Genomic DNA, 14025 nt, shown 5'->3' with positions numbered 1-14025 from the left:
TGCTTCAAAACCAGATGCCCCCCTGCCAGACACTGACTTAACAATCTTCATAATTGTCCCAATAAATACACTGCATATCTGAAGAGGAAATGACTGGTAAACAAACAGGAAACTTCCTCTAGCCTGGATTTACAACAACCCTTCCGGCTGATGAAAATGTAGGGATAAGATTGCAAAAATTCAGCTTATGTGAGAAAGTAGCGTTGCCTGTGTCTGTGAGTGTGTTTACATGTGTAATCCCAGACTTGTTGCTGTCTGCACCAAAAAAAACTTTATTTCTTAGAGCGTCTGTTCAGAAAGTAGAGACCCATATTTGATGTACACATTAAATGAAGACTCGGGCACTGAAAGGAGAGATGCTAATACTGTACAGGCCGCCTCTGCTGTGCAAGGCTAGGAAGGAGGACATCCCCCTCATCAGAAAATAAACTCAAAATAATTTCTTTTTTTCAAATTTTTTGGCCATTTTTTAGCAAAAGAATAAGATTTGTGTAGAAACAAGCAATGCTTTGCATCTGTCATCTCCTCTAACTTGAACCCTTCAAAATGTTTGCAGATGTCAACGAAAGAAAATAAATGAAACCTGAACACAACTTCAGTTGAAAGGATTTAAGTTATAGCAATACGCACACTATCAAGTGTACAATTTGTCAAGGTTCATTTGATTCTAATAAAATACTTTTTTTTTAAACCCATATACATTTCATATATTTATCTTTTTGGGGTATATGGATTCAAAAATATACATTTAAATCATAAAGAGAGAGAATGGGAGGATAGGGGAGAGAAATTAAACTACAAAAGCTACGAATGGTTGTCCTCCATCCCGAGAGAGAGAGAGAGAGAGAGAGAGAGAGAGAGAGAGAGAGAGAGAGAGAGAGAGAGAGAGAGAGAGAGAGAGAGAGATGAGGGAGGCTGGGAGTTAGGAGGGGATTGGCCAAGCTATACAGCGCAGTTTGACACCCACTTTAGCTCATTACACACATACAGTCGTGATCAAGGCACAGGGATCTTCTAAAAGTTATTTTTTCAACAAAGTTGTACAAAATAATACATTTTACAGTCTGTACAAGAATAATAGTTCAGCAGTAATGTAAAGACAGACGTACAAAGGAGCAAGAGGTTGGGGAGGAAGGAGAGAGAAGGAAAGATGGGGGGATGGCAGAGGGAGGGAATGGCAAGGAGGTGTGAGCGGGCTGTTTGACCACAAAAAAAAAAAAAAAAAAAAAAAATTAGTGTCCCGTTTGTTGTTTATCTTCTTTTTTTTTTTTTTTACATTTCAGGATTATTCTATTTTATTTTCTCTTAAACCAAAAGAGCACAACCAGGAAGGTAGAAGTGCAGATGGGAAGGTGGTGGTAGTAGTAGTGGTGGTGGGGACGAGGAGTTGCAGTGAAGGAGAAAATGTGAGGGAGAACTGTCAAGATGGAGAGTGATGGAGAGTAAAATTGTCCTATGAGAAAGAACAGGTGTGAAAAAAGGAGAGAATGACCGAGACAGAGAGAGTAAAGATAAAGAAAGAGCATACAGGGCACAATGGCACAAAAGTCTACACAGTAAAACAGGGTCAATCATGACAAGATGAGAGTTCTCTTTAACTTATATGGTACTGTACTGTAGAAGGATGCTTTTTGCCCTCTGTTAGTTAAGTTCCATAAAAGTTGGCTTTTTTGTGTGTTTCTTTTTGTTTTAAACTCAATGTATCCTCCTCGTGTTTTGCTCCACTACCAACAAGGCAAAGTCCAGTGGCATAACAGTTCTGTGGAGAAGTCGAGGGACTGCCGTTGTCTTTGGCAAACTTATCTAGACTCCATCAGAGAAATTCACATCGGAGTCAGCTCTGTCCTGTTTAGGTGAACCCCAACCCCCGCACTGCGGACCCAACTGATCACACCCCTGGTCTGTTTAGTCTGTGGTAACGCTGCTCCTCGTCTGCGCAGTCACTTAGTTCAATCTCAAAGCACTGTGCTGGAAAAAAAATCCGCCGACAGCTCAACCAGCCTGCCACTCGTCGGCAGATCAGTACGTTTCCGTATCCAAGCCGGTTGTGCAGTCCAGTAAAAAGCATGTGTGATACGTTTCTGTGTGCAAGCAGATCCTGTAGTTGGATTTATGGATGTGTGTAAGTGATAGGAAGGATTGGTGTACATGGATTGAGTCAAGTCCTGAGCACAGTGCTGCTTCTTTTTTTTGTTAGATACAGTGTTTAGCTGTTGTGACATGTTTATTCTCTATTTGCAGTAATTCAACAGTCATTGCTTTCCCAGTTGCACTGACGTAGTAGCTCGCTCAGTCTTCATTCTGACCTCAATGAGAGGAAAATCTCACAATCTCAACCGCGGCTCTCAAACTCTCCTCACTGCAGGAAACGCACTCCAGACTGGGCCACTCTGGGTTTCTAGAAAGGTGAGGGTAACGTGTATGGGGACGATATATGATGTTGAGATGTGTGAAGCTGGGAGTATGGCTGAAGGTGAAGATCCGAGTCTGTGTATGTGTTAACCCCTAAAACCCTTCCATAAAAATAGCTGTCTACTGCAGGTCGGGAGTTTGCATCAGGGAAGTTCTGGGTTCAGGGTGTGTCTGTAACTCTGTGTGTGTGTGTGTGTGTGTGTGTGTGTTTTGGCCCCCATTCCTTTACAAGAGCTCACACAGTTCTGTGGAAGAGGGGAGTTCCGAGACGCAGGGTTCAGGGTTTTTCATAGTCCGATGTGTTTTTGGCCGCACACTTTTTTTTCTCTCCCATCACAACAGCTCGTACTGCCGCAGGTGCATCCGCTGGATGATGTCTCGACAGTCGTTGAATACACGGCGGATGTTTTCCGTGTCGACGGCGCAGGTGAAGTGGGGGTAGCAGTAATGTCTCCCGTCCCCGCTTGCTGTGCTGATCCTCTGTAGACGGAAAAAAGAAAAAGTAAGAAGTAAGAAACTATTTCTCTGTGTATATTACAACTAACACAGTTGCTGATTGGTCAAGGTTTCCTTGAGCAGCAGTCTCCAATTTTTTTTATTTTTAACAGAGCACATGTAAAGCAGAGACATACAATACACAAACACCTTCATGATCATGCCATATTTAACCAATTAAATGATTCTATATATTTGTTAATTGTCAACAAATCCCATGAGACAGACTCTGAACACTTTTCAACTCTATCTGTGACAGTCAGACCCATTAGCCCATTAGTTTTTTACTGAAAATACATTTTTAAAAGTACCCAACTTAACAATGACATAGCCTCAGGCACTCTGGGAATTCTCCACAGGGTTGTGCCGCAGTGTGGGAGTGTCACTTAAAGGGCCCATTTGTGTGGCATCCTGTTGTGTACTTCAACTCCCCAATGTAGCACAAGTAGACTTTATATTTTACAATAATTGATTTCCATCAAAGCGTTTTCACGATCTTGACATTCTAGGGCTGCTCCCTCTTAGTCGATTAGTCGACTTATTGGTTGTTTTGGTCTTAGTCAACTTAGATTTCTTTAGTCGATTGGTCACGTTTTATGCTTTTTTCATGCTGAATGACTTATTTCCAAGAAACATACGAGCACATCTCTGGTAAACACAAGAATTAAAGTGGTGCTTTTGCATGACTCTTTACGGAGAAACTCAGATTTACAGATCTGTCGATAAAATCAACTAATCGATTAGTCGATACAATTAAATGAGTGTTAGTCGACTAAGAATTTCTTCAATCGAGCACAACCCTATGACATTCCTGACCGCTCTTGAAGGCAGTTTAATTTCACGGAGAAAAAGAGAAAGGAGAGACTGAGGGACTGTGCTTTATGCCCGAACTTGTTGCAGGAAACAGTCAGCTGTAATGGTCTTAGTCACAAACGTCTAGGTAGTTAAGGGCTTGTGTTTCATTTCTTTACCCTCATAGGTTTTTTTTAAACTTTCTTGTAACAGTGAGAGACAGGGATGTTTACTGAAAGGGACTCTCACGATAAGTCTGATCGCTGGTTACATGATTGGCCACCGCAGAGTGACGTTGGGTTGCGTTTTATCCAAAACTTGAATCTGTCTCAACTTTTTTTTCCAGTACCACCCTGTGGCCCCCAGTGCTGCAGCCTAAACCCACTACCCCCGTTCAAATGAATGGGAGGACTGACTTCTCGCCAAAGCACCTGATCCTGTCTGAATGTAGCCTTACCCTTTAAAATTTGCATATTACAAAGCACAAAAGCAAAACATAAGCCTATTGCACTTACCAGGAATTCATCTCTTATAAAGTACTTTGCCCTTGTAACACGGGGATCTTCTCCAGGCTCTGGTGTCGCTGGAAGAGGAGAGAGAGGCTAATGATGTGAATAATTTTGTAACAAGTTGAGTAAGTAAGTCATTTTCTATGTCATTTTGATCAAATGCGAGAGAACAGAACGACGTCACAGGTGTGTATCAAGGATGACCTATTTTATTTATTTTAGGCCTTTATTTGATAGGGCAGCATTTTTTGGAGGGCAGCATTTTTTGGAGGAGGAGTCAAGAGTTTGAGCCGGTATTTGCACAGCTGTTTTAATGATGGAGAAAAAGAAACATGACTTTACACTAAAAGCAGAACTATCACAGTATGTCTGTGTGTATCCCTGTGGAAGCACAAGGCTATAGTGAGAAGCAAGGGATTTTTAAAAACGGAGAAATATTTGGAACAGGTGGTGGAAAACTGGGACATCTTGGTATTTTTCAGAGAGCAGTTTCCAGCTGGGACTCTTTTAAGGCAGTTTGGGGAGTCTGGTCACCCCACTTTACAAACAATAATCACATGATTTCCTGAACTAAAGAAGCAGTTTCCAAAGGAGATATTTACAAGTTGAAAAAGACCAGCTGTATTTGTACAGCTACTAATATGGATAGTGTTGCTGAGAATTAATGGTGAACTAAATTCACACCTTCCTGTCTAAATTAATGGCCATTCGAGGTCAAAAGTATCTGGAAGTGGACACAACTGTGGTACAACTGCTCACCATCGTCAGGTGTGGTGTAGCGAGCAAATTCAGGAAAGTATTCCTCGATTTTGGACTTCCCTGCCAGCACCTTCTCTGCTAGCAGGTCCTGTTTATTTAGGAACAAGATGACAGAAATGGTCCGCAGCCACCTGAAGAGAACAAAACACCATGAATCAACGTCACACACTTAACTATCAAACTGTGTCTGAGTGTGACGGACGACAGGAGAAGAAATCACCGCTTAGAGTTAGTCACATTAATACAAATGGGGCCAGTGGGTCTTTCAGCGGATGACATTAAAAGATAGATAATTCCTGGAAAATACTAGTTATCCCAAAGTGTCTGCATGGTTGCCCAACTGCACAAAAACTAGTTCTGTTTATTGAAAAGTCTAAACAGCAAAAAAAAAAAAGGGAATACATTTTGACTTTCCACCGTTCTGCAACTTTTATTTGCTTACACGCCACTGTAACTTGTAAATAAAGTACATGAGCTACCCTTGATTGGTGTTATGCTGCGTTTGTTGCTAGGGAACCCCCGCACTTGGTTATGCAATCATTCAAGAGAAAAAGACGGCTGGTTTATAAAGGTTACCCAGCCTTGATCGATTAACATTATTTGTCAGCGATTACAAAATATCTAAGTTCTGAAAAGGCTTTCCGATTTTCAATCTACAGATAGAGTTCCTTGTCATCCCTTGAAAGGCATTTTTTCCCACTTTACTTACTACAATGACAGAAAACAACATGCAGATGGATCCAGTATCTATGTCTCTTAACCTGTTGTTCCAGATGTTCTTGAAGAGGTTGAGGGCCTCCTGTAAACGGTTGGTCTGATTGTCCTCTCTGATCACCATGTTGTAACTGCTACTGGCCACCACGAAGATGATGGCCGTTACATCTGAGGACGAGAGAGGGGACAGAGATCAATCAGACACAGAGAGAGAAAAAGACATGAGTGGAGCGAAGTGAGAGGAAGCAGAAAGAAACAAGTTACCGTTAAAGCACTGAATCCATTTACGGCGTTCGTCTCTTTGACCACCAACATCAAACATACTGTGTAAATTAAACAAGAGACATTGGTGTTAACAGGCGAAATACTGCCATCGTGTGGAGAAAATGTACATCTTAGATTCTCATGTGTTTTTATCCTGAGTCATTGTACATGTTTTATACTGAAGCTATGAGTCGATTTAGTAAGAAGTATCAATATACACTGTTATTTCCCTGCCCTTTCCTTTATGTTTTTACTCACTGGAAATTAACTTTGTCCACTTGAAATCTTGTCTCAAAGATTCCTGAAGTCAGAACTCTGCACCGCAGCAAATCCTGGTAAAAGATAACAAAAAATTGTAACAAAACAGTTTCCAAGATCCTAAAAATATCCTACAGAATTTGAATGACTACACTGTAAATCTGCAGCAAGCTTTACACTCTGCAAATTGCTTCTGTGGCCTGCAATTATTTTCTAGATCATAATAAAAAACTTGAAGGGACTGGGACAGGAGATTTTTAATTTTTATTTTCTGCCCCTATTTTGAGGCTTGCATAGGTCAACTGGGGTAAAAAGACTACATAGAATTTATCTTTGATGGTTGATGGGCTTTGATGAACAGTTTAAAAACGCTATGCTGCTCTAATTTAAACTGAAAACAAATTCACTAGTTAGTACACAGTACCTTTTTTGACATTTGAGTAAGGGTTATTAGTTATGCCAAACCGTAATAGACTGCTTATTAATGATGAATATAAATCAAACTTTCAAAACCACTTCATCTTGAAATACCTGTAATATATGAAACGCATAATGAAGTGTGTGGTTTTGTTAATTTGGCAGAGTTTCACCCACCTGATCTGTTGGAGTGTAGTCACTCTGTTTCACAATGTCGATCTTGTCTAGAAAGCTGAAGAGAAAGAAGAAAAAAAAAAGTAAGAACATTGGTATGGGGATAATATTACTATTATTATACAATAATATATATTTTTTATTATAACAGATTGGAGTTCCAGTGTTGAAGAAGACACTGAATGGCTCAGGCACCACAATCAGTATCAAACAACTAAAAGAACAGTTTCCAAACATGACTTTTATGCAGCGGGCATCCTCATCAACAAACAACAAACAAAGGCGGAGGCATCCTCCCTGCTTGTTCAATAGCATGGGACGACTTTAAAGCACTCCAACGTGCCAGAAGGGAATAAACTTACCTATATGTGATCAGGACGACAAAGAAAACAAGATAAACACATGTCCAAAAATCACTGGACTTGTGTAACCTTATTTCACTTGTGTAAGTATTGGTCATTTCAGGTTTCAGGTCTGTGCGTCAGAAGAACTCCAGCTCTCCTACACAAGCAAACTCCGAGAGCTTCAAGTGTGTGGCACTATTATTATTTTAATGCTGCATTGCCTACTGATGAAATGGTTTTGTTGATATGCAGTTATTAAGTGTGAGGAAGTAGGCCACCTGCAGCATCTGCCATGATTGAAAATCTTCTGGAAACAACTAAATATCATGTGGAGGAGCATTCCCAGGGAATCTTTCAGGCTCTGAACTTCAATGTTCAATGTAAAATGCAACCGATAAGAAATATACAGGGATGGTGGATTATCCAAAGATGGTGGATTACTACAGTATGCACAGTTGCCCACAGAGACAAAGTTTGAAAACAGTCAAAACCCCAGACATGACTGAAACATTCAAGTGTTATGGTCCCTTATCAAGGTTATCAAACGAATAATTTTAGTAACCCTTTTTCAAACCCTGTCAAAAGATTACATTTAAAGCAAAATACAAATTGTCTTTATATCCAATGAAAGATGGACTCTCCAACATAAGCTCTATTACTGTTACTCTATTTCTCCTTTTAAAGACACAGACTGGTCAGAGTGGTCAAAACAATATTAATGTGTGCAATGTAATCCCATCTCATCAAATGCAAACATAAGTTTAAATATATATAACTCCTGGGTATTGAAGTTGAAACTATTTCATTAAGCTATGAACTTGCTAAGTCACCCACTGCTGGTTTGATTCGTTAGTCTGAAATGTTCGCATCTTCCACTAAAACACAGGCACAAGACTAAATCACTTTTAGCAACATGGGTGAAGGAAATGAGCAGTGAACTTCTCATCTCACAGCAGTAAGAGGATTTTAGCAAATCTGTGTATTCCTAAAAAAAGAGAAACTCAAGGAAAGAGAGAAAAAACTAGCTCAAGGGAAGTGCATGTGAAAAGGAGAGATGAGAGTAGGTTGAATCTTGGCAAAGGTGTTATGAAACAACGATCATGCCATTTTGGCAATATGGGGGTGCTCAATGTCAGATTTTACACTACTACCTGTTTTCTACCAATAAGTTAATATACAGCATATTATGAATTAAATATCAACATATAATGCTGTCAAATATGCGTGAATAAATCCAACCGCCCCATGACAGATTTAAGTTTTACTTTCCATGATCCGTGATGGAGGAGCATCTTGGCGGCAGGGATTTAAATCTTTAACTGAAAAATGTCCGGGAAAAGAAAATCTTAAGTGTGGGTGCACTTTGAAATAGTAAAAGATGATCCAAGTAAGATGCAAGTTGTGTTGTCCGCATGAGTGTCCTCACTTTTTAAAAAACCTGCGTAAATGCATCTTTCACATAACAGCTAAAAGCTGAGAAAACAGAGCTGAAAATGTGCTTGGTAACATTGACAATTGTATATTATTGCAACCCTGATCGCTGGAATGGCCACTGTGCCACTGCCAGATACAGGAGCACAGCTGTGATCCAATGCGCAGCCCACGGCATGATCCGTCCGCCCCATGATCACCACATCCTGCACACTAGACCAGCAAGCTGGGTGAAGCAGAGGCAACGTTTGCAGCAGAAAAACATGACAAGAGGATTGTAAATGAAGTAAAGACCAGGACAACAGAATTTTGCTCTGTGCGCTCCGCTTCTCATCACTGGGGGACAGCTGCTGACTGCTTGGACACGCGAGCGCTCCAAACTATTTTCAATTAATCTTCTACACCCTTGCACCACTTATTAATGTCAAGCCCCACCCCCCACATGATTTGACGATCAGTCGTCGACATGAACAACTTGACGATTCTGATTCGACTATGTAAATTCTTAGTCGGGGACATCCCTAGATGAGAGCGAACATGAAAAAAAGGGGAAGACACAGAATGAGAGAGGACAGAGAATGAAAGTGTAGTGGCGTCTGACATTACAGAGCAGATTTCAAAAATAGCTCCCCAGCGCCTTGGCCTCCAGCATGGTTACCATGGAGACCCAACCACAGGCACTATTAATAGTCTATCAGCTCCCAATCTAGTGCAGCTGGACTGTCTCCAGAAAGAAGACTGACAGACGGATATGGAGAAAAAGACAGGCAGATGGAGATGGAGAAAAAGAATACGGAGGAGAAAAAGAAAGCAAGAGAGGATGAGCTTGTGTTTTTATGGTGGATGTGTAAGCGAGGAGGGAGGGAATAAAAGACTGGACTGTACCATTGCAACCACCTGAAGGAGAAAGGGGGGGGGGGGGGGGAAAAGAGTTTTTCCTCATGTAAACTAACCCTAACCCCAAAACACCATACCAGCCTAAAGTGCTGAGTTAAATGCACATAATATTCACCAAGAGTAATTTACTAGTAAAAAGCAGTTCAGGCTACAGGCTTGTAGTCCACAGCTGAGCAGCGATGGTATCCTGCTCACACATCACCCCTTCTCCACCAATAAACATCCTCTGATCTGTAGATGACTCAGCCTTGGCCATGTTTTATCCCAAATACTGCAAACTGCTGCTGTTACATGAAAACCTTTCCACTACAATATTTCTCATCTCTGTGTTTTTAACCTGCCTTTGCTTTGGAAATGATAACTAGATACTCAACTCTGAGTTGCTAAGAACACATTTGAGATGCCCTAGATCTTTAAGCAAATACATATGTAGGATTTAGATATGACAATGAAAAGGTTATGTTTTGGAGATTATACAGGGTGAAAATGCCTAGGGAAAAAGCGAAGAACAGAAGCGAACAGAAGTCTTAAAGACAGGTGGCAGTGGAGGGCCTAGATAACTACAGGGCACAACAAACTGTCAACTGAACTATTTGAAACAGTATCGGACATAATTTCCGTCTAAGATTTACAAATGTTTGAGATCAATGCCAGTGACTCCTGTGTTGCCTTTATAGACCTTTTTCACGGCAGACATGTTGACATGTCATAGTAGGAAAAGCACAGGTGTGTTCAAAACCATTAATGATGGCTGCATTCCACTTAGGAGAGGCCCTGGTATTGTTCATGCTGACTCACTGAAATAGCTTACAGGGACACTTGATGGAATTGAGCCATCGTTAAGGTTATCAATTTCAGCTGTGCTTTTCCTATTATGACAAGTCAAAATGTCTGCTGTGAAAAAGGTCCATAGCTTCATAAACAGGCACTCGGCTTGGCTTTAACTATTTGCTGATATTTCTCAAACACCAAAAAAAAAACTACAGATGCAAACTGAGTAAAATATTGGTTGGATGTTGGTGCTATATAAGAACAGTCCACTGACATTTACATATCTGTGCATTGACTTAATATCTGTCTGTCAGTTTATACAGGAAGGAGACCTGAATCTATTTACACTGTACACCAGTGTAAAATAACATTATAATAACATTTGCAGGGTACACATGGAGGTTTAAGTCAAATCTAAACCTAGGTCCAAAGCTTGTGACGGTGTCCCACAGCTGCCAGTAGATGTTACTAAAGAGGCAAATCCTATAGCACCTTTATAAATGTACACTGTGTACTTCAAAGAGTTTATCTTTTAAAATACGCAACACATACTGTAAAGCTGTCTAAAGTTTACATCAGGCATGTTTGTTGTATTCCATTCATTCTGTATGACTTCTCCTTTTGATTACGTTGTATAGGCAAGAGAGAGGAATGACACTGCAATAAACAAGTAACAACAAATACGAATAGCACAGAGGCTGTAAAATCTGGTTTGCGGCAGGAGTCACACCACCTTGCCTGAAATTAAATCAATCTGTCTGATTGATAGATCACATTGTACAGTCACGTTACAGTAATTAATCAGAGCAACACATCAGGAAAGAAGAAAACCTGTGCTGGAAAAAGTAAAGTAGTGAGAAACAGTCAGTCGGTCACAATCAGGTGCTGATGTGTGAGAGAAAAACTCACTGCTGCACTGCAGGTCAGACACCAAACTGAAGTCAGTTTGATAATCACAAGGCATTGCTTACCTCACCTCTACTAACTGAATTTCCGTGGGAAAACCCTGTTAATTTCAGTTATTTTTTTCTTTAAACCAAAGGACATAATCCAAAACATTTAAATGACCCTACAATGCACACTTTTCTGGATGTAAAGACGTTGTTTTGAGTCTAAAAACAATTTAGTTTTACATTGTGTACATTTTATTTCAGATCGCAGCAGAACGCTCCGCTGCGCTTAAGCTTCAGAAACGCTTGAGGAAATGTAGCATGTGTGGATGCTACTGCAGTACTCAACCAATGAAAGAGCTAAGCTACTGAAAAAGCTATTTGATTTAGAAAACAACAATGCTACTTAGAAGTAGTTAAACTACTGCCCAACACTGCTTGTTACTAATGCAATACATGTTGGATTTAGTGCTGTGATGCTGTCGACACAGGTTTCTAATGTAGGCTACTTTTTAATTTGTCAGAAAGTGTCATAATGGCAAGTGTTGGTTGAGCCGGTGTGCATAAAAACCAAAACGGCTTAAGCTCGGACACCGGACAAACAGGAAATCCACCTAACTCTAGAAACGCTAGCCTGTGTGTCCTAAACTGACATAAAGCCTATCATGTTCAGATACAGTTTCAGGGACTGGAATCAGGATGGCATGACTTCTCTCAATTTTAAAACTATAGTGCATAGTTTCTGTCACCCCCATGAGGAATTCTAAGCAATGACAACACAACTGTTGCATCCACATTAGAGATGAAGATTTTTGCCCGAACCCGACCGAACCCTATCATTTTACACGGGCTCGGGCTTACGCTCCGGGTTGTGCGGTAAATGAGCGGTCAGGTGATGCGTTTCAATTAGTGTGAAAATGGATGCTGCGGAGGTGAAACGGAGGCTGGCTTCTGGAGGACTTATTTTATTTCTTTGTTCCAACTTCCAAGTGGTCTATAGCCTACGTTAGTCATGAATAAATTATGTTAGAAAATGTATAAATTACTCATTCTTGGCAAAAGGCAAAAGAGCTGTGTGCGTGCGCACATTTGAATAATGTCGGGCTGTCAACGGGTTCAGGCTTTTAAAAAGCGGTCAATCAAAATGTACTTGGCTCGGGCCAAATTCTGTCAAGCTCGGGCCTTGATTACAGCTCTAATCCTCATGATACAAGCCTTCCGTAATCGCACGCACCACAATAATACAACCTTAAAACTGTCAATTATTAGGCTACAAGTGTACACAAAACTAAACAGGGGTAACTGCTCTGTTACATGAAAGTACTCCAACATCACAGAACCACCAGGATATCCCAGGCCCATTTGACTTTGCTTGCCCTAGATCACTTGTAATCTGGCAGTGTGCACCAAAACATACCAACTAAAGAAATGCAACAAAGTATAGACAAACCAATCAATCACCACCAACTACATCCTCATTGACCAGAGTTGAATCCACACCTTTCTGACACAGAAACATTATAAGCTTTGAAAATACTCCATTTACCATACTATAATCATGTATTGTATTGCATTAAATTGAACCGGTGCGCCTAATAAACTGGTACCTCAGTGTAGAGATCATGTCACCATGTAGCTGGTTACTTACTATTGTGCACAGTCGATTAGCTGGTACTCGTTGGATCTATCGTAGCACGCCCTGACGCCCTCATCCTGCCACAGTGTCTTTGCATGGTCGTAAAACTCCTGAGGAAACAGAAATACATGAATGACAGGACGTAAGAACTGTCAGAGTCACAGAAGAGTAACATATTCATTCTTGCTTCCTAAAGGGCAACTATTCTATAGCATTTTCATGATTATACTTTGTATTTGTACTAGAATAGGTTTACTAGGATTGGGCACCAAAAATTATGATTCCAGTAGAATTGTTTCTTTATTGGAATCGTTTGGAGGATTTGGTTTCAAATCCGATCACCGCAATTTAATATGCGCAAGTTTTGGTTTCTGTAGCGGCCAGGCGCTTGTTGTGTTGCAGCCTTGGAGCACAGTAAGCAGCGCTCTAGTGTGGCTTTATTTTACGTTGAAAAAGCCCTGTTAAACTTCAAACAACCATTGAATCAAAATAAAACGTTCCTCTTATTTGTGAAAATAGGCATGTGACCCGGCACCCCTCAAAGAATCGGAATTGAGAATCGGCATTGGTATCAGAATTGTTAAAATCCAAACGATGCCCAACCCTAATGTTTACACGCTTTAATGTTAAAAAAAAAATTGCATGTGTGTGTGCTGCTGCGCTTCTCTGTCTGTGTGTGTAACAAGCATAGAGTACGTGTGCTGGGCATAAGCCTACGTACTTTTACTAATGTGTAATGTGTACTTTAGACCAGGTTTTTGTTGGTCAATGGCACGATCACTTCCCGCTGCCTCAAGATAGCAATACACCAAGAATTCACCTGAACACACCTCCCTGCAAGACCAGCACACCCATGGGCGCCAAGATGGGTGCAGCTGCATTTGCTATTTAAAACGACATGGGCGCTGGACGGTCTTAAAACAGCAAAGACACTTGCTTCAGGCTTTGCGCTGTGCCAGGTGCAAGATAGGGCCCATAGTGCGTAGTTTCTGTCGGCCCCATGAGGAATTCTAAGAAATGACAAAACTGTCGGCGACTCCACATGATACAAGCCTTACGTGATCGCGCACACGCCCCCACCCCTCCTCCATGTAGTTGCTAGTAGCCAAAGAGAACACGGAGGATTAAATTAACAAGATGGAATCTTCAGAAGAGGTAATTATCCTCACTCGAGCTTCTGCGCGGGAAAGTCACCGGACGACACAATCTTCTCAACATATTCATACTGAGAAATACAGAGAGAGTTGTGTGGAGCCGATAAT

At 40.9% G+C, this 14025-nt stretch overlaps 1 protein-coding gene across 6 annotated transcripts in view; it reads right to left on the bottom strand.

The window, feature by feature from the left end:
• Positions 1-1259: 1259 nt before the first annotated feature.
• The window catches only part of gnas (GNAS complex locus), a 48885-nt gene continuing 36119 nt past the window's right edge, over positions 1260-14025 (bottom strand). For all 6 annotated transcript variants that reach the window (XM_028582346.1, XM_028582344.1, XM_028582343.1 and 3 more), the window contains 8 exons: positions 12776-12873; positions 6798-6852; positions 6204-6277; positions 5946-6004; positions 5729-5849; positions 4968-5098; positions 4215-4282; positions 1260-2892 (listed from right to left, as the gene is read on the bottom strand). In XM_028582346.1, coding sequence (XP_028438147.1) covers positions 2746-2892; positions 4215-4282; positions 4968-5098; positions 5729-5849; positions 5946-6004; positions 6204-6277; positions 6798-6852; positions 12776-12873 — 753 coding nt within the window. In that variant the 3' untranslated portion in view covers positions 1260-2745. The remainder of the gene's footprint in view (positions 2893-4214; positions 4283-4967; positions 5099-5728; positions 5850-5945; positions 6005-6203; positions 6278-6797; positions 6853-12775; positions 12874-14025) is intronic.

Source organism: Perca flavescens, chromosome 7 (assembly GCF_004354835.1).
Source record: "Perca flavescens isolate YP-PL-M2 chromosome 7, PFLA_1.0, whole genome shotgun sequence".
Taxonomy (NCBI): Eukaryota; Metazoa; Chordata; class Actinopteri; order Perciformes; family Percidae; genus Perca; species Perca flavescens.
The sequence above is the reverse complement of the archived record's forward strand: the minus strand, read 5'-3'. Positions and strand labels throughout refer to the sequence as shown.